Consider the following 21,489-nt stretch of genomic DNA (forward strand, 5'->3'; position numbering starts at 1 on the left):
ATGACACTGTCATAAACATGACATAACACCTGTGATGAACACGAAGGAGTCTTTATGAATGTCTATGACACTTGTCATGAAGTGTCATTTGGTATATAATGACACTTTTAATGCAAAGTTGCTCTAAAAGTTTCATTTAAAGTCCATTAAAAGTGCCAACTTCGCATGATTTTGTAAATAATGACAATTTAATGCAAAGTTGGCACTTTAAATGGACTTTCAATGCAACGTTTAGAGCAACTTTGCATTAAAAGTGTCATTATTTGCCAAATGACACTTCATGACAACTCTCATAAACATTCATAAAGACTCCTTCATGTTCATCACAGGTGTTATGTCATGTTTATGACAGTGTCATGTCAGTCTTATGTACACCCCATCAAAAAAAGTGTTACCCAACATTGCTCAAGCTCAGTCAAGTTAGATGTAGAACTTTAAACAAAAAGTCTCTCCACATATTTTGATTTGAATTTAGGTCTTTACTTCGATTAAGCCATTTGAAGAGTTTAATATGCTTTTATCTATACCAGTTTGTGGCCGTCTGCTTGTGATCTGTGTTCTGCTGTCCAACCACCAACATGTTTTACAATGCCGGTGGTTTGTTCAGGTCTATGTGAACTGTTCTCACCACACATAATGTTTTGCATCTCAAATAAATAGCTAAGCTTTGGTCTCTTCTGACCAGAAGATGTTGTTCCACATGTTTGCTGTTTCCTCTTCTTTGGTTGTGGCAAACTTTAAACTTGACCTCTAATGACTTCCTTTAAACCATGGCATTGTTGTTGTCTCTTTTTGGTATGCATGACTAACAGTTTTCCAGTCAACTCATCTCCGCACCTTCTCCAGAGTCATTAAAGCATTTGAGATGTTGTGCTATAGCCTAACCCTGCATAAGCTTTTTTCACAGCTTTCTCCCCGACCTGTTTGTTATGATTCTTGGTCTTCATGAATTATGAAGATCAAGATTAATGATTCATGATTGGTCTTCACCTCTGTGAAGATGTTCTCTAACAAACCTCTTCACAGATCAGCTGTAATTATACAGAAAAAGGATAACTGACATTGTTTAAAATATTTGCATTGGATTTAGCTGTGAGGTATCAAAGTGAGGCGGTTAGATCGTAGAAATGTGAATCTTTCAGTATCTAGCGATCTAGTTCAGTTACGATTTTCAGGATCACAATTCGATTCAGAAACGAACGAACTTCCTGTCTTTTTTCTTGAATAAAAACGCATTTATATGTTTTTAATTCTTTTATAAAAGAATTATTCAGTATAAACACGATGGGCAAAACGATATTCTACGGTGGCAGAGTGGGTTCGTTGTGCCTGCAAATAGGAGCAGCAAAGACATACAACTTAAGTGCAATTTAAAATCGATTTTAAAATACTCAAAAATAGTATTTTGCGTTCAAAATACTCAGGATTTGAGTTCTGAATCCTGGGATTCAGAATCCCCAGGATTATTTTCTGCACTTCTATTGAATGGTAAGGCAAGCCAGACTTTTCAGGTTTATATCTATTAAAAACAGTAAGAACATCATTTCACTAATGCCTCAACTCCGAGGTCTTTCACATCAATTCCTTATCAAACATTTTTAAGTGTGTAAAAAATTTAAAAGGATTCTTGATGTACGAGTAATTTATGCTTTAATAGTATAATCATGTAGGTTTTTATATCAGGATTATCATCCTATTAGAATATTTTATAGAATTAAGTTGTTTGTAATCAATCTTTTACGTTTAGATCAATACTTGAGATCAACATGAAGATTTCAGACGATTTCTTTTTTTTTTTCTTCTTTTTTTTTGCTGTTCAGAATTTCACCTCTGTGGCGTAACTTCTGGGAAATGCTTTTTTTATGCTGGAACAAAAAAAAAAAAAGTTATTTTTAAAATAATTGCAGTTATTATGCATTTTAAATGCTGTTTTACAACTTTGATTTCAGGCATTGTGAAAACAGAGATAAGAACACAGCTTGTGGTTGCAGGTTTGAGAGCTCCACCAGGCTTTTTCAAGGAATCTGGCTAAATTGGCTGTGAATAGCAGATGTAAATCTAACTGCAACAACAAAAGGGTTACAAATATGCGATGGTATCGGAGTTTTAGAACTTGGTGCCTAATAGCCGAGTAATGTATCCAAGTGAAATACCACCAGCTGCAGCGAGAGTAAATTTCCAGAGGCAGGTAAAGCGACTCCTGCCTCCGTGGCTTGTGTTGCTCCTGTGTGTGTTTGCCTTCATGTTTGTGGCCCGTCGTGCTTACGCTGGATTGCTACGTTCTCGGGGTTAGGGTTAGGGTTGCTGCAGGAGGAGGGCTCAGCACACAGGTGATTTATTCCTCTGAATCCGTCCTGCACGGGAGCAAGTTAATGTCTTTCCACCAAAAGCGCTGCCTTCAGCTAGCATCATCATCATAATAATCGCATTTGGTTGTTTTCAGATAACATGGCTGAACCGTTTTGTTGAAGGAATTGTAGAGGATTTTTAAATTGAGTTTGTGTTCAAAGGTAAAAGCAGTTGCGATCTTAGATAACTCTTTTAGCGTCTCCATTTACTATCCGGATTAGTCGGTCCTGAAAGATGAAGCTAACAGCTAAGCTGTGATCTGCAGGTCCAAAAACTTTATACTTTATCTAATTCACGAACCTTTACACTTTTGTGCTGTTTGTATTGGGCTATAATTTAGACAGAAGCCAATGATGATGGGAGACAAGAGTTGGAGGTGGTGAAACACCAATGACGTGTCTGTGTGAAACATACGGAGAACAAAACATGTAAAGCGTTTCCAGTGAAAATAGCTCCGTAATATTAACTACAGTGGTGTGAAAAGTTGTTTGAATGAATGCTGTTTTTAGTTGCACTGCCTTACGCATTTAATCTGTTAATAGCTAATAATAAGTGTTTAATAAGTGTGATAGATTAACTTTTAAATGGTGATATAATCTATCTCAACACAGAATGAACATGCCAAAAGCTTTATCTACTGAAGGTAAAATTTAAGGTGCTTTTAACAGAATCTAAAAAAAACTCAACAATTGCCTAGAGCTTCATTAAAGCCGCTGTCAGTCCTATCCAGTGACATCATTTTGATTACATATCAATCGGGAGCGCTTTAATGTAATAATCTGACTAAAAGCACAAGCATGAAATGCCATATGCTGTTTTACCAGGCATTTATAAAAGCTGTCTGGCTCATCCCAGTGACGCCTTGGCTAGCATGCCGAGAATGTGAAAAATATGTCATTTGCCATTGTTATATTTATATATATAACTGTAAGTAGCGATAATTGGCTGAATCATTTGACATGTCATAACCCAGTCATGCTAACTTTAGTTTAAAAGGTTTCTACACTGAGTGATTCGTCATTTCCAGCCGATAATGTGCCCTCCTTTTGTCTCCCGCAGTTTAAAAAGGAAACATTTTCATTTTGTTCTCCCTTGGAATAGCCCAGCTAGGCTCTTTAAAACAGAACTCTTACTGAAACACACGGAGAGGTAGAAGAAAACAGATTTATTGTTGCAAATAGCTTGTCAGGGCTATACCCTCCTCAGTGTCGTGTCCCCTTCGCACAAAGTGTCAAATACAATTCAATTTCTGCCTCTGCCTCAGCTGGGGCTAACACGGTCAAGCAAATGCTTATTTTCCGAAGGGCCCCGGGGAGTTACACTTTCCAGCTTATCAACATTTATTAACCTTAGCACTGAGGTTTGTTCTTTGATTTGGATTCTTTGGGAAACACTGAAATTGGATTTTTTTTTTCCTTCTCTCGCTTCTGGTGTGACATATGCTCAACAACTTGTCACGAGCGCGAGAAAAATCTAAATGCTTGTTATTTCTGCTGTTTTACCCTGAAAGCCAATAGCTTGTATCTTTTCTCTGGTTTTGGTCTTCACTTATGTGCCAAAAAGAAATGTCTTTTAACTGAACCACTGACAGGCCAATGAATATAATGAGCATTTAAGGCCAACAGATTTTTTTTGATTTTTTTATCCAAGTTAGTTGATGTCTAAAAGAACTAACGGGTTTTTTTTGTTTGTTTGTTTGATTTTTGGATTTTCTCCTTTTACCCCAGCTATGCTTTAAATTAAATTGTAGTTCTCTGTCAGTTGAACGTGGCGTTGAGTTCTCCGCTTGTTGACTGATGCCAAAAGATCAGAAGACATCACTTATTGAAGGTTTCTTTGACTGCCTTGAGTAATTATTTACAGTGGATTTTAAGGGACCAAATGTCCCCGGGAGAAAGTTTGTTCGTAGACTTTACTTCTCAGAAGACTTTTGCAAAACCTCTCGGAGTTGGTTTGATGTCAAAAAGTAAAGACAAAACATTGACTTAGGCTTGACAATAATGACTGAGATGGAAAGTAACCAAAATAAAGCAAGTTCTTCAGTGCCTAGAAAATAACAAGCAATGCTGACTTTTTGTTGCTATGTGGGAAACCAGTTCCAACCCTACATGCATGAGTCAGCTAGTTTTTTCTCTTAACATACTGCTTAACCTCTACTTTGTAAATCTTGATTATCAAAACTATTATTGGAAAAATGCCTTGTTGGTATATTGTTAGTAAATGGTTCGACCCTCTTTTGTTTTCAGAACCACCTTAATTCTTCATGGCACCACATCAACTGTGCCCTGTTAGATTAGGACCTTACTTCCTGCCTTACTTCAAAATAAGAGTCCCAGATATACAGTACGGTGGCTCACTGTTACGGAGTAACATATCCGTGGATTTTTCTGTGAATGTGACTCTTGAGTTGTTCGAAAAAATTTGCCTATTTGAGGGGCATGTTTCAAATATTCAAAATGAAATGAAGCGTGGGAAGCTGAAATACCTTGATGTAATGCAACTGGCTGGCATTTGCAAAGCAGCCAGTGTAGGAGCACCGTTCATTTTGCTGGGTGCCGATTAGCTTATGTGGTAGTCCCATGACTGTTTCTGTTGTGTGTTTCACATATTATGGTATATTTGATGTTTTAACTATTAAAATAAGTTTAGATTTGTGGCATAGGCAGTTATAAGCTTTTTTAGCATTCTCAAGTATTAGCATTCAGCTATTCACGGACATCCAATATAGTGACAGGGTTTCAAGTGTAAAGCACTTAGCTTCATATTCAAGGCTCTTAGTAATAGCTTACACTTACTTGCCTGTATATAAATATTATGTTTCAATATAGTGCCAATATTGTACCACAAGATTTCATTGCATCCCTAATAAAAATATGCAGTAGCATATGATTCAGTGGCTGAACAATACAGTAAGAGTAAATTCAGAGCGTACACAGGATACTGTTCATGGATAGATGGTTTCCAAACAAAGCCAAATATGTTCATGTCAGTTGTCAAGGCTGGTGATGCTTTGTGAACTGGCCCTTGCATGAAGTGTGCATATCCACATCCATTTTGCTTGGCAAGAAATGATAGACTCCCTCCACCCCTTTGACTGGGCTCTGGATTATTAGCTTAAGGTCTCTAAAAATATCCCTCTGCCTGTTTAAGCCTTTGACAGCGGCAACATCTCACACATTTTGATAGCTTCATAATAACTCCGGCTTCAGAGGGGCTCATGCACTCAGGCTGCCTTGTTATCCTTTACCTTCTTTGCCCAAAGAGGAGAAAAGGCGGAGAACGCGCGGGCCCTGAAATCTGCCACGGCCCTTTCTCCGACTCTCTCTTTCTCCGGAATCCGACTCGGCAGCAGATCGTCAAAAGCGAGCATGCAATCACGGCAATCTCAGAACAAACAAGATGCTTTTTTGAGTGCGCGAGGATTCTGCCCAGATGTCACTTTAAGGCACTTGTCATTGTTGCAACAGCTGCAGAAGCACATGGGACGTCATTTGGAAGCCGTCTACCACAACATACCAAAACAAGCACATGTCAAATGCGAAACATGCGCAGCCTGGAACAGGATATTTTTTGAATATTAATGCCATAAGCTCCTTAAGGAATTGCGACTTTAATTACCTATGTGCTCTGTTTTATTGGCTTGCATGTTCAGTCCTGGTAATTACATATTTACTGCCATACAGTGTTTATACACGAGGTTTAGCTAAGCTTATATTACAAATATTTCTGATGTTGGAATTCACAGCAACTCATAGAAATTAATAAATTCCTGAAAAGGATTACAGTGTACACATGTGGCTCATAGATATTGCTTCAATTATCTTTTCTCCTGACGCCCACACACACTCGAAAGGCTTTTCTCACAAATATTATAGCTGCTAACTAGAGGGAGGGTGAATCAGAGCCATGTGCTGCTCAGCGGCACCATCGTTGCTGCAGCCTTCATTTATGTTTCTCTTTTAAATGCTTTGTTGTGAAATACAACAGTTTTGACAGGGTGTTTTCTAAGCCACTCATGTCTCCACGAGAAGCCTCATCGTTTGTCAGTGATTGAGCGCTCCTGAGGAGAAAAGTCAATATGTGGTCATAAATAAAGGAAAACAAATGTGAGACCTGAACCTTCGATGGATTGAAAAGGCAAAGTGAGGTGAAATGTGAAGACATGGTTACTTTAAATGATTATAAAACAGCCCTTTGACTATATCTGCTAATTGTGGACAGGATGGGTGGGCTGGGGGTGATGAGTTGACATATTGCTGTTGCTGTGAAGTTGATCCAAAGCAGAGAAAGAGAGAGAGAGAGCCATGAGGGCTCCCTCCAGGGACCTGTAACCTTATTGTTCCATGTCATCTCCTCCCCTTCTGTTTGAGGAGCGAGATGTCAACCTCTCCCCAAGGTCACGCAAACACCCATCCCACTTCTGCACATAATTGGATTATTTAGAATCATAAAGCCAACTTACAGACCCGTCTGAGGTCAGAAGTGTGCTTGGCGAACTAGGTTGTCGCTCATGATTTACGGCATTGTTCCTAACTGACAAGTAGCTTGTTTCTGTCTTCAGTTAAACGTAGAATGAGGTGAACAGTGTAAATCATATAACACTATTATAACCATGGCAAATTTTTACACCTTCTACTTGTGTCTGTGCTTGCATGTCCCGACAAGTACATGCAGTTTTGAATCAAAATCAAAAAATATTTGTTTAAAAAAAAAGAAAGAAAGAATAAAAGTGAGGACAGGACAGGTCCCTCTTGTAAATGAGATCTTAGATCTCAATTGCACAAGCTGTATAAATGATAAGACATCCAAGAACCCCACTAAAAATAACTGAAGAGTAATGATTTTTCTCACCGGAATGCTAAATTTGGGCATCAACCTGCAAGAGATAAAAAGTAGTGATGGCACAGTCTCCAGATTTTCAGCTTAGTTCGTAAAACATTGAGTTTATTGCGTGGGTGCACCAGCACTAGCTTATCAATCTAATACCCTACGGAGAAATGTAAACGTGTTTTGAGGCAAACACAGTGGGGATTGGCTATATGTGCCAAAAACTGTAATTTTACATATATATATATATATATATATATATATATATATATATATATATATGGTAGCTTTCAGATTGGGTGTCGTTCTTCTTCCATTTGTGATCATCATTGTTTCTCTAATGCAAACAGAAATCAAAACTCCTTTCCTAACAACTGTGTCTGTAGTAAACTTTATTTTTGCAATAATTGTGCATGTCACTCTTACAGCTTTTTAGAGACCTAAGCATTTGCAAACACTCACAAAAATGTTGCACATGCATCAAGCATCCATGCAGAGCAGGAGAGTAGGTATTTCAATGGATTTGAAAAGCTCCTCACAGCTTGAGTGTTTTCTACATTTTGTACTTCTCTGTTGTTTCAAGACACATTTATATGAATAACAGCCAGAGATCCAAGTATGATTGTTGACAAAAAAAAATAAATAAAAAATAGATGTACAGCATGAATTTGGATTACATTGCTCATTGTAGACTTTGACTTTGCCATTACATGCCATCTGGTAACCAAAGGTAACCTGACCTGCCAGATGGTTTGTGACATGGAACCATCTGGGAACTTCTGCTCTGAAATCGATTGGAAAAGGAAATTGAATACAGACTGAAGGGGGCAGGGTTAGAACCAATTCGATCCATAAAATTATAGAAATGCATCCAGTCGATAAAAGAGGCAACCTTTGGTCACGCCGAATATTCCCCAACACTGCAGCTGCCAATGCAGTAAGCAGTGATGTCAACCTGCAGACACACGTCTCTTTACTGGCATTTAAAATGACCATGTTTGATTCTGCACATTCTCTACCCATTTTGCAGATAAAAGAACTGTAAGCCATATCATTTTTCTTTCTTTTAAGTTAACAAAAATAATTAGCTTTGCTTTAAAAAAGCTGACTGAAATTGAGTAGAAGTAGGAGAACAATTTCCCTGTTTTTCGAAAAATTAAACAGCTTTTTCCTCTGGTAAGGTACACAAAGAGTTAAACCAGACAATTTAAGCACTTTTTGTAAATAAATCCTGACATGCCAAACATGTACCTCACATGACTGATCACCTTTAATGAGCAGCTGTTTCCACTCAGAGGAGAACCGGCGCCGACACTTGCTGTCATGAAAGAACCGTTTACAAGACACTGAAGACTACATTTATTTCATTTTAAAATACAAAACTATAAATGTAACGGGATTTTTTTTCTTTTCAGGAGTGCTTTATTCTGCTTAACAATTATTAAGATTAATATCCATTGTTTAAAAGCCTAATAGTTAAAGATAGAATAATATGTAGTTTATTCTACATTAAAACAAATCTGAAAGTTTGTTTGTGCTCTGTATCTCAATTTCTAACATTTTTAGAATTTTAAGAATTTTTTTATTACCCTCGACCGGAATCGTCACAAAGTATTTTTGCAAGATCTTGTGTACTTGCATATAAGTGTTTGATCATACAAATACGGCACCTCTAGGCTTCTGGAAATTACACGTAAAGTTGTATAGGGTCGAAGAGTTGTAGGGCCGCTGGACAATCAGAGTCCGGGTGGAAACGCTCTCCTGAATACGCCAGAAAATAAAATAGTATTCCAACTCAGTATGTACATCTCAATGGAAGCGAGAGATATGTAAACTGCTGAATTTGTCAAAACTAATACCGTATTTTCCGCACTGTAAGGCGCACTGGATTATAAGGCGCACCTTCAATGAATGGCCTATTTTAAAACTTTTTTCATATATAAGGCGCACCGCATTATAAGGCGCATAAAATAGACATTACAGTAGAGGCTGGAGTTACGTTATGCATCCACTAGATGGAGCTCCACTAAACGGAATGTCAACAAAACAATCCGACTCTGGTCGGCGAGGAGAGCCTTCCTCAACTGGGCTGGGGCGTGGGCGGACGATAGTCACCCTTCTCCGTTCGCGCACAGCATGTTCGTGGAGAACGTGGTACTAAATGACCTGCAGACAACCTGATTCTAGATGGTCAGTAGGTAGATAGGTCAGTCAAACTTTATTAACAAACGTTCTGACAACTATCCCAGCATGCACTGTGCGCTTCTTCTTCTACAGGCGAAAATGAAGTCGGCGGCTGCTTACCGCAGATGCTAGACCTGTTGTGGCTCAATGTTGGTCCATACATAAGGCGCACCGGATTATAAGGCGCACTGTCGGCTTTTGAGGAAATTGAAGGTTTTTAGGTGTGCCTTATAGTGCAGAAAATACGGTAATCATTTTGATTATCCTAATGGACATAAGACATGGAAAGTGTAACTTAATTTCATACAAAGAAAAAATAAGTTATGGTATATTGCTTTACACAGTGAATCAAAGTATCTGCTTTTAGCTGTATATCTTGAAAGCTAAAGATTTAGTGCTCTAAAAAGCATTTGAAAGTTTGCATGTTTAGGGAAACGATGTAACCTAAATAAGTATTGGTATGCAAAGTGCACCTGTTCAGAGTCTAAAGCGACCTATTTATACGAGGCGCTGAATGCCTGCAGGATGGGGGATTCCCACATACCAGCACATATTCATGGTTTCAGTGGTTGTTTCAAGCCTCCAGGCTGATGTAGTGTTATCTCACGCTGCTGCGGTAAGATGAGATGATGTCTGATAATAGTTAAATGGGGTGGGCTGCCTGCCTATTAAATCAGGAGCTGGCAGAGCGGTGCTAACTCAGGTTACTTATTCTCATGTGACATGTGAGGAGCCGAGGGGGAAACGAGATGTCTTCACTTCACGTCTGTGGTTGGACATTGTGCTCTGTTTTGTGACTCTGTAATTAACTGCTCATTTGTGTGTGTCTCTGTGCGTTTGTGCGTGTATGCGTGTGTGTGTTTCATCTCTTCCAGGAAGCGGCCACGTTTGCCAAAGAGCTGGGCTTTGAGGTGAGTTGACCGGCAATTTAACAGTAAAAAAGATCCTAAAGGTTTATTTTTTGCTGATAATGAAGTTCCTTTTGGACAGTGATTGATGTGCTATTATACTCTCCAGGCCTTGCAGCAGTTGCTATGGAAACCAGGCAGTCGTCATGGTTTCTTTGTTCAGCCCCGCTCTCTGTTATGACGCACTCGCTCGGTCTGCACCCAACATCGCCTACAGATGTTATTTATTGAATTTTGAAAAGCCTCTTGGGAAGCTGAGAAGTTGGGCACGGTTTCAAGCCTTTCTCCGCAGGCTTGAAGCTCATCAGGTTGCCAGGTTAAAAAGCCTCCTCATTATCCTCGTCGCACTCAGGGATGTTACTGTATGGTTTCTGCTCAGTGCTATACCATGACACCATACGGAAACACTCTCCTTTAACACCCAAATTAAAGCCACTTGTTATAGATTATAGAGATGGAAATTGCAGCGCTTGTTTGGGCTGCCTCTTAAGTGTAAAATGAATATTCCCAGAGTCTCTCCTTCACTTGTTTTTTTTTCTTCCCTCCACATTATCCACATCTCTATTTAAATGTGAAAAAAACAAAAGCACAAATAGCCAAGATCTGTGTTTTTCAGGTATTTTAAGTGCTATCTTTCAGAGAGAGAGATCCGCCTTGAATATGGCTCTGCTCTGTGTGAATAATTGTCATCCAGAATCACTAACGGTGTGATCAACGTGACTAGAATAGAAATGCAATCCTGATGGCAGTGACAGGTTTAAGAGAGGAGACGGGATGAAGGCAGGAGGAGGAGGAGGTAATAATGGAGGGGCCCCATGTTAAAAAAATAAAAAAAAACAGCACAAAGGGCAAAGTCAAGACTCGGCGAGTAGTTACAGTTCTTTGACATTTTCTGTGTCAACTTGATTTGGCAGAACACTCTGTGAAATTGCATTGGATGAATGTGATTTTTTTTTTTTCCAGATAACAGCAGTGGTGTGTACTGTACCCACTGCATTTCTGGATGGTTGTAGCTGAAAGATGTTTTCTTCACAGTAGTGAAGTGGGTTTTTTTTTATTTATTTATTTTTGTCACTTTCTGATGAGAATTGTACTTTCCTTTGACAGGCTACTTCTTCAATGTTTCCAGTAACACCTTTTGAAAACACTGTTGCTTATATATAACAGTATGGAGTAGGTTTGTAGGGTCAATATGTGGGCAGGGAAGACTGGAAAAGGTATGTAATTCAAGTCTGTAAGTGTTTTCCAGATCTGGATGAGTAAGGAATATAGTTCATGGGAAAATGAACTATTCTCAAGTCAAATTTACGAAACCACTGACTGGAAACTGCTGGTATTTTCGGATGTTGAGTGGGAAAAGATTTCACTCTTAGACGGCATCGCCGAGACACCTTGAATCCGCTGTAAATGTCATGCCAGGCCACTACATGGCGCTGTGATTTTAGCATGTCATCGAACGCACATGCATCCCGATAGCTTGAAAGGTATAAACGTTTTTATTAGGTTCTTATGCTAACACAAGCTTAACATCTAGCCATATGTTTTAAAAAGATTAAAAAACTGTGAAATAGCTCATTAGCTTAGCACCGACAGAATGTTATCTGCTAACGTCTGTCGTTAGTAGCATACAGTTAGCCAGTAGCAGCGCTCACACTCTCAACTCATTCGTATCTGGTCTATCATTCTGTCTTTCTTTCCTTCTTTCTACAGAGTTCCCGAAGTATTGCAAGACAAAATATTTCAAAGGCCCATAATAATAGCTTAGACTTCTCCGGATGCTAATCACATGCCGAGAACAAACGGATAGAGCTTAACTCTAACAAGAAATATTGGGGTGCTTTAAAATGCGAGGACATATCTTTTGTCATGCCATTTTTAACTGGAGCTTTTTTCTGTCCTTTCAGTACAAAATATCAAACAGGACATAGAGGCCACTGCTTTATTTCTGGTATTGTCACGTTTAACAAGCTAATATACTGAAGTAGGTTTCTTTAAGCACTTTGAGTCCTATAATGACAGTGAGGTTGATCTCAGTCCATCAGAAGTCTTGTTAATTCACTAATTAGGCCTTTTTAGTGAAACTTTAATTAAATATTGCTAGGATCTAACCCTCAAGACACAGCGTGATGTGCTCCTAATGTATTCTGAAACACTGTTATCATCACATTATGGATGACTAACACAAATGACAGCCACTCTTCTTCAGTATAAATACAAGATAAAGAGCTTGTCCTCCCAGACGCAGCAATCAGCAGATCTGAACGCAGTCTCCTGATTGTGATCTGTTTCCTTTAAATGCTCAAAAGAACTCTCTGCATCACAGCTCTAATTGAATCTCTCCCCTGCAGCATTTTTTTTCCCCTCCAAGCAGCCCGCGGTGGAGATTATCAGTTTCTCGGTGGCTTCGACGTAGCAACGCAATTTAACACCCTTGTAAAGCTTTCATATTTCACGCTTTGTTGATTTATGTCTGATCAGTCGCCCTGCGATCGTAAATATTGCCATTTGTCAGCCGTGAACCAAATTGACCGTATCGTTTGTCAATCCGTTTCTAGCTTGCTGGGGTTTTTTCCCACTCACCCCCCCACCAACGTCATTTTCTCTCTATAGGAAGTTGTCAGGTGAGTGTTTCTGATATGTGAAACGGAGCCTGTGCCTTTGCCTACCTTTTGTTATTATGCAAGCCCTGATGGGTACACCTCCACCTCATGCTCTTAGAAACTCTCAGCTCCTGAACCCAAGTGGAGGTATGTCTATTTTATGTCAGCGAACATAAAACCTGAGGGTGACAATGTGCTGGAGCCCGGTGTGGTTTTGCATTCAGTGCTTGTGGTTACATGCAGTCACAGTGACAAATTGCTCTTTTTTCAACATCGCCTGCTAACAGCCTCTGTATTAACCTCACTATTAGCACTTACTTAGAGTGTTACACCCATTTTTCCCTCAGCCCTGGGTCTCCCCGGACCTCTTAGGGCTGATTAAAGGACGTTTGGGAAGCATTTAGAGGTGTAAAAGCTCATTGGTTCGAGTGAGGCAGAGTGGCTGGTGCGGGCCGGAGTCTATCTCTCTGATTGCTTCCATAATCACAGTATTTGCTCAACCTAAAGTTGCTTTAGTGCTAGCTTTGACACAGATGTCCGTGGCAACTGTAATTTCAGCTCCTCGATGTACAGAAGAAGCCGTCCACTTCGTTGGAAGATTGCGATAAAGACATTCTACCTGCTCATAGTACATCATGATGAGTTAATAATAAAGCAGCACTGACAGGTGTGGGTTTTTTTATCCCTCTCATGATCAAAGGCAAGCACTCCGGAGAGCTCTGTCGTCTCCAGGCGAGAATATCCATTCCGTGCAGATGCTGAGGAGAGATGGCCTGTTTCAGGAGGAGAACGATACAGTACATGCACCGCCTATCCCCCGCTGCTCGCAGACTGCGGCGTTATCTGACAAAAAAGCGTATCTTCACACTCTCATTTTCATCTCACTTAGGGAATATGACATTGTAATATTTTCCAGGCCCTCTAGCAACTTCAATGGAAGCATCATCGAGCGTGCTCCTATTGATCCGTTTCACACCAGCTCATCTGGTTTTATTATCACTTGATCCGTCTGGATAGGAAAAAAAAAAAAATCTGACCTGCTCTCAGCAACACTTGTGATCTTTGATTGACTACTCCGAAAATGCTCTTCATGATGCTTTCACTCAACTTAACATGTTCACCCCTCCTGGGTTTCTGTGGTGTTTTCACAGACGGATGACATTGCAGTGATCGCGCACAAGACCCAAAACCTCCCCAAGGAGAACGCAAAGAGGCAGCGATTGGTGGTCTTCACCCAGGGCAAGGACGACACCGTTGCGACTGTTGGTAGGTTTCTGCTTTTTTGTCCGCACTGGCCCCTTTTGGACATATTTACCCTTCACTTAAACCCTATATCTCCGAACTGCAGAGAGCCGAGCTTTAAATAGATGACTGGAGAGGCCAGAGTGTTATCAGTAATGTCTTTGAAGTGAAGCTCTGATATTGACGCCAGATGTTTAAAAAAAGACAAGAATGCTTGCTCTACATTCTGTCATTTCAGAGCATAAAAGAAGTGTGGGGGATGCAGAGAGCAGCCATTGATTTGTGAAGTACTTCTAACTTTGCCTTGAATACACTCCAGGCTGGTCCTCGGCAATTTTTAATGCTTCAACTCTAACATCCTGCCCTCTTTTTCTCTCTTTCCTGTGCCAAATGCTTGCAGAGTGACCTTTGGGAGAAGTGGACCGAGCTTGTTCACTGAAATCAATCCATTTCCTCTTAATACAGAATATATTCGGGACCAGAACTACGGCGATATTAAGTTAACTTATATACTTATAAACCAATAAGCTTCACAAGCCACCGAAATCAAGAATAAATCCTCCTCTTCCAGGGAGTTATGTTTACTACACACTAGAAGAAGAAACCAAAGATTTCTTTATATTTCTCAGGGTTTTAAGTTTGTAGAATCAGTTTGAAGCTCAGTGAACAACCTTTTAAAATGGAACTATTGACAAGAGAGAAGCAAGAATTACATTTAATATTAATAAAACTAAGATCTTACATTGAATGCTAACTTGGAGTGCAGTTTTGGGCAGTGAGAAAAGCGGTGGGTAGTTTCAGATAATAACTGCGAGCCTTTGCCTTTGTTCGGAGCCACAGGGTGTCTCTCCTCATTGCCCTTGTGGTTCAGTTCATTTTAGCAGAGCATGGAGAGAGCTGGCCTGTAGGTAACATATCAATCATCACTGGGGCCCACAGAAGGGTACAGTTACAAGAGAAACACAAGTGATTCAGAACCGCTCCTTCTGATGGGTCCAGAGTTTTTCAAGTTAAGATTATCGGAATATACCTTTAAATAGTGAACAGTTTCACCGTGCTTGTTTTACATCTAGTTCCTGTCAGTGTTGTTACATAGTGATGATCTAAAATGCATGTTTTTTGGTTTACTTTTTTCAGTTTAGTCTAAATCAGAAAATAGAAAGCGAAAAAGGCTTTTATGACTAAATGGGAATAAGCTGCTACATCAGTTAAACAGCCTGTAGTGCAGTGCTGTGGTAAATGTTGATCTTTTTTTTGTTTTTGTTTTCTGGAGACAAGACTGGGAAGCATAGGGAATCAGCCAGTAAAAGCTTGATGGATGCATGTCTTCTTGGTGCATGGGACACAACATCAGAAAAGCCTGTGATATTGTTGGCAAATGTCATGCATTGTTGTGGATGCTGATATTTTGAGGATGATAAATTTGTAGTTTGCTATGCAAAGCTCCTAATAATAGGGGAATAAAAATATTCCCCATGAACTATAAGGCTAATAATAAGTGTGTATTAGCCTTCTTTCAGCCAGCTGCTCAGCAACATGTGGGGGACGGGCAGCTTTATGTTGCTCGAGAAAACTACTCAAGTTCTTTTACTTAGGACTGTGAACCGTAGGGACAATATAATTTAAAGTTTTAAGGGTTTTAAACCAGCAGTTGAATTACACACAAATATATATTTGTTGTAAACATCTTAAGATCGACAAGCTTTATTGTCATTCTTCACATGCAGAGCATATAGATGAAAATGTTGCTTTGTGCAGACTTATAGCACAATACATAGAGGCTATATATATATATATATATATATATATATATATATACATATACACATAGAGGCTATATATATATATATATATATATATATATATATATATATATATATATATTGCTATATATGTCTTCTGAACACTAAAGTTTCACTGTACCCGCTGTAATGAGTTCTCATGTTATCAGCTTGAGAAAAAAAAATATTTTCCTCTACACCTGGGAGCCTCTGTGTTGTCTTTTAGCTGAAGATGCTGCATCTTTGGCCCAACTCAAAATGCTGTGGCAAGCAATCAGGACTTTTCTTTGCTGTGCTGTAAAAACAAAACCAAGCACGAGCACTCTTGTTTGTACACACAACTTTTCTGCCATGAAATCATGCTGGCTGCAATGTCTTAAGAACATGTCTGTAGCCTCTTCATTTTCTTCTAAAGTGAATGCAATGTTGCACATACTTTATCAGTTAGTGTAGCTTCTTTCTACGTCGCAAAGGATGCATGAATGTTAATAAATTTGACCTTATGTTACGTGTCATTGAAAACCGTCAAGGTTACTTATTCAAACATAATGCTGAGATGATTTGCAGCCCAATTGATGAAAACCAATGTTTTTGAAAGTCCCTTTGAGAAAATCTGCGACATTTCTTTGTCTCGGATGTTTTATCAGTATCCCTTCGGATATTAATAATGTAATAATGTAATAATTATCTAAAATTCTTTAGATAATTTATCTTTAATGATTCAGTCGGCTAGTAATTATAAGCATATAGTTAACAGTGCCTTGTGAGGTTTCTTCTTGCGTTGCAATCACAGCAGTACTGCTAATTTCTTTTTTTTTTTTTTTCTAAACAAGAGTCCAGAATGTGAAGTGGAAAGAAACTTTAACATTTCGCCAATTTTCACAAGTGTGTTGTGCATTATTATTTGGTCTCCTGAAAGTGATACCCCTAAATAAAAGCTAGTGGAAGGAAAGTCATTTATTTAACTAATAGGAATGAAAAGCTTTGAAAAAGGTGCCGGTGGCAGCATGCTATGTGAACGCAAACACATGCCACTCTTTCCTGATAGTGAGTTTTGTTACCCTTCTCAAATATGCACTACTTTGTGTTGGTCTACCATATAAGATCCAAATGAAGTACACAGAAGTTTGTGATCGTAATGTGGCGAAATGATAAAAAGATTAAGTAGGCGTGATATTCCTGTTAGTCGCTGCGGTTCATAAATTGCGCTTAATTTATCTGAGAGGAACACGCGCAACACCCATTGTTTAGTGTTGTGTCATCTGCCTAATATTACACTCACTGGTCACACAACCACACTCTCAAGTAGTCCTGATATAGTAGCTGTGACATGCAACGAAAAATGTCAGCGGCGTATCCTGATGCAGTAACACTCATCAGCTGTCTTGTAGCAGCTGGTTCGAGCACTTAGAGGGAAAACAATGGACGCCGATGTTGTCATTATGCAAATATGCTGCTGCTGCTGCTGCTTTGTTTGGGGCTATAAATAAGTGGTGAAAAACAAACCAGCTTTTTTGGGGGAGTGTTGCTGGCTGAGTGCCACCAGAGTTCCCCACTGGATGTGGCTTATCAACGAAACAAATTAATGTTCTTAAGTTGTAACGATCAAAATTTGAAAAGGCTAATAAGTCGGTTAAAGTTTCAAAATCACAATATGGGCTGCAATTTTCATCTGCAAATCACAGTTCTTTCTGTGAGTACTGTGGTTTGCACAGGGCCTTGGAAAAGACGCCTCAAAACTGTTTTTAAAGTTGAAACCCCCTGGTTTCGAACCAGATGTTTAAACGGTCCAGTTAAAGTGCAGATCTACACCTAATGGAGTGTCAAAGACGGTACTGTTCACGGATGCTCTCTCGTCAATCTGATTGAGCTTAAGCAGTTTTGCAAATAAATATACGCAAAACTGTCAGTCACGGGTGTGCAAAACTGCAAAAGACATCCCTTTCAGAGACTTGCAATTATAATTGTCTCAGCACACCACACTTTTCAGATTGTTATTCATTCAACAACAAAAAAAAACGTTAATTGAAAATTAACTACAGTTTCCCTTCATCTTTAAAGTCATGTACTACTTTTAAAATCCACATACAGTTCAGTTTGTGGTTGCAACGAGACCATTTTTGGGAAGATTAAATGGTAATAAGCACTTGCAAGACAATGTAAATCCATGTCTAGTCAATAAATGATGATACAGATTCTTTTCCTGGCCATAAATTATTCTGCATATAAATAAGTAACAAGCCAATAACAATTTAAATATTGATATCTAAAGTGAAGTTCTTAGAAGGGAATTTACTTTCAGGGGGGGGTTTTACAAGAAGCCTTTTTATCGACGGGCCTGAGGGTTAAAAAGGAATAAGGATCCATCGTTTGTGCTGGAGGTGATGGATAATTCCTGCCTGCTCCCCTCATTGCTCCCGCACGTAGACACAGCCGCGCGCCGCTGTGAACTTTATATAAAATACATGATGAATGCTGGCTGGATGAAAGACAATGTGTTTCAGATGTCATCTACAAAGGCAAACATGATAAATGTCATTGACTGTGCCTTCATTGCGGTGGAGCTGTTACAGCTGTCGTAGGTGCAACACGAGCGGTTTGTGTGTGTTTGTCGGCGTGCGATCCGTACCAGCCAAATAAATGTCAATGTAAAAAGAGAATTAAAGATTTTCATTTCCCAGAGGCGGCACTCTAATAAACTTGATCTCTCATTTTGTTTGCAATTTGTCCTCCTGTCAGCATTTGATCATTTGCCAGCCTCTGTGTGTCATGTTAAACCATTTTATAAACCATTTTATAGTGATTAAGGGTGGGAGAATGCCTTTCCCTGTGGTATAATTCTCCAAAAAGAGATGTCAATTTGTTATTCTTTTTTCCAGCCCTTTATTCAGAGCTTTTTAACACAAAACCGTTTCGAATGTGACGCTCAAGAGCCAGGAGCAAGTTGAAATGGCTCTTTTTTTTTTTTTTTTTTTTTTTTAGCTGCCTCTGACACTGCTGAATTACACCAGGCCTTTGCTTATACATTATTGCGGTAATTACGATCGCCACACTCTGAACCTTAACAGGGAGGAGATCTAATAAACCATCATTCAGCAGGGGTTGCCACTGTAATCGCTGATAAGGACTTGATAAAGCCTGACTCGGCTCCTCTGAGAGTTTTAGAGCTCTCGACGGGGCAATGCAGGCGGATTTTTTACCTCCGACTCCGATCTATATGTGTTAATCACGTCAGATGGAGGACGAAGCTCATACCAGACACGAAGCAAAAATGATTTTCTCCTTTAGCTTCCGTTAAAGCGGAAAGTGGAGTCATTTACATGGTAACCGAACACCGTTAATAAAGTGCGATGTTTGTGTTACGTACTTTATATTCAACAGAATAAATTATCAACCTCCAGCTGCAACTTGCTCACATTCTCCTCGCGCTACAACCACAAAGTTCAGAATGTGCAGCTGAGATTTGATGTGACAGACCAGCAGAAGGTAGCACATAGTTGTCATGTGGAAGTAAAGTTAATGCTTCACCAGCAGACAAGCAGTTCTCCTCCAAGACGGGTGGTGGCTGCAGTGATACGCTCAAGAGGGATCTCAACCGCTAATAAATGGGAGCAGTAGCTTTTATTCACTTCCAGGAGATCAGTAAGGACTTCGTAGAGTACCGTGAATATTTTCCACAAATTTGTTTGCAGTTGATTCATGTTTACTAAACATCTTTTACTACCTCACGATTCGGTTCAGCTTTTTCTCTCTTTTTTTGGGACACAATTGGGAGCAAAATCCATTCAAAGCTAGTGTTCACAATGATTTCTGCTTCAGTCTACAGGAGTGCAAAGGGCCCTAATGATCTACTACAGTTTGCTTTGCAAAGGCAGAATGACAAATGGAGTCGCGACTGTATCTTTTCCACTCTCTTCCAGCACGGTTCCATTTCGTTTTAACAAAACGGTCACCAAGAAGCGGCCACACCTTTCTACAGACGGCCTCCTCTGTCTGCGACATCTCAATTTCCATCCAATAGTTTTTATCCGTTCGACAGTCACTGTAGTAATTTAGTGAAGAATTATATATTACACAATTCCTTTCCACGTTGTGCAAATGTTCCCCAAAAGCATTCACATCGCTTGCGGATTTAAAAGCTGAATAGTGGAGGCGGACTTCTTAAAGTAAAACACACCTGCAAACGTCTGACCAATCACACGACACATCGCACAGAGCTCTATATGGGCGGGTATGGTGTATCGTGGTTTTGCACATTCGTGGTGTTCCTGAAGTGCCTCATTTTCATTTTGCAAATCTTGCACACAGTAAAAGCATATCTCAAACTGAACAAGTCCAAATGTTTGCCTTCATTGAGATGGGCCTGGTTGAATCTCTCGCTCTTCATTTTTTATAGTTTCTTCTTTATTGTGACGCTTTTCACTCATGTTTATGTTCCAGGATGTCCTGATTAGTTACAAAATGGAGACAGCCGACAGCCAGCAGATTTGTCCTATTTTATAAGACAAATCTTTCATATTGATTCAGAATCATAGTAAATGAGAATCCCAATTCTTATGCAAACAGATGTTTTTTACATTTTTTAACACACTCCTAATTGCAAGGCCTTCAAAAAGAAAAAAAGTATTTTTCTGACTTTAGTGAATTATTTTAAAATTATGGATGTTATTCCAAACTGGCTCTGGCGCCATTCAGTTGTTGGTCATACCTGAGTGACCAACGGTCTGAGCCTGGGTTCGCCGATGAAAAATTTCTGTCTTCAGGTCTGCAAAACCTGCAACAAAAGGCTCTACAAAGTATTTCCTCAGGAAACTTGAATGCAAATGGCCGCCATGTCACATTTAAGATTTTCTTTCCAAGAGCTTTGCAGCTTTTATTTACTTCCTAATTAATTGTGGTTGTACCATAACAAAATATGACAGATTTGAAGGGGAATGAATACTTTTACCAGGCGCTTCTCTTCTTGCTCGCTGACACATCAGCTTGAAGGCTCCTCCTCCCAAACTCTCTGAAAGGATCTCAGCCACTGATGATATTTCGCCTGCGGTTTCAGTAATTTTGGGCACATGTCCTCTTTTATATAACTCACTTGCGAGCAAAGATGCCGGTCGTGATAGGGAAACAGATTGAATGTCAGCTCGCTTCTAACCTGTGACGTTTGCCAAGAAAAGCGGTGAGGCTTGCTTTCCTCTCTGAGGCCCTGCATTTTGGCTCCGACACAACGGGAACCGTTCCAGAAGGAGCGTTCTCTGGGAAGTTTCTCACATAAAGAAAGAAAGAAAAAAAAAATGTTTCCCTGAATCTCTGTCGAGCACTTGGGCTAAATATTCATGTGCAGCTCCCATTCACTCAGCGGTGAGAGCAGCATATGAAATGAACTCATTGTTTTACTTGTGTAGATGATTAATTTTAATGACTTGACAGCTCCGTGCCCTACCTGTCAAAGCAAAAAATATCGAACTCTGGAACACAAGCGATATAGCTTGTAGTAATCCGAGTCAAAACACTGCTGCATATGATCATTTTTCAAAAGCAGCTGAAGTCCTCTTATTTAAACAGTAACTTTTTCTTCTTCTTTTTTTTCATTAGAAAGCATTT

The 21,489-nt window shown here is 39.5% G+C and overlaps 1 protein-coding gene across 2 annotated transcripts in view; it reads left to right on the plus strand.

Annotated features, from left to right (window-relative positions):
- The window catches only part of LOC106928326 (adenosine kinase-like), a 165,708-nt gene that overhangs the window by 131,004 nt on the left and 13,215 nt on the right, over positions 1-21,489 (plus strand). For both annotated transcript variants that reach the window (XM_015004500.2, XM_015004502.2), the window contains exons 8-9: positions 10,236-10,271; positions 14,020-14,134. In XM_015004500.2, the coding sequence (XP_014859986.2) occupies positions 10,236-10,271; positions 14,020-14,134 (151 nt within the window). The remainder of the gene's footprint in view (positions 1-10,235; positions 10,272-14,019; positions 14,135-21,489) is intronic.

This window comes from Poecilia mexicana, unplaced genomic scaffold, assembly GCF_051168715.1.
Source record: "Poecilia mexicana isolate PSO_F unplaced genomic scaffold, ASM5116871v1 scaffold_19, whole genome shotgun sequence".
Classification (NCBI taxonomy): Eukaryota; Metazoa; Chordata; class Actinopteri; order Cyprinodontiformes; family Poeciliidae; genus Poecilia; species Poecilia mexicana.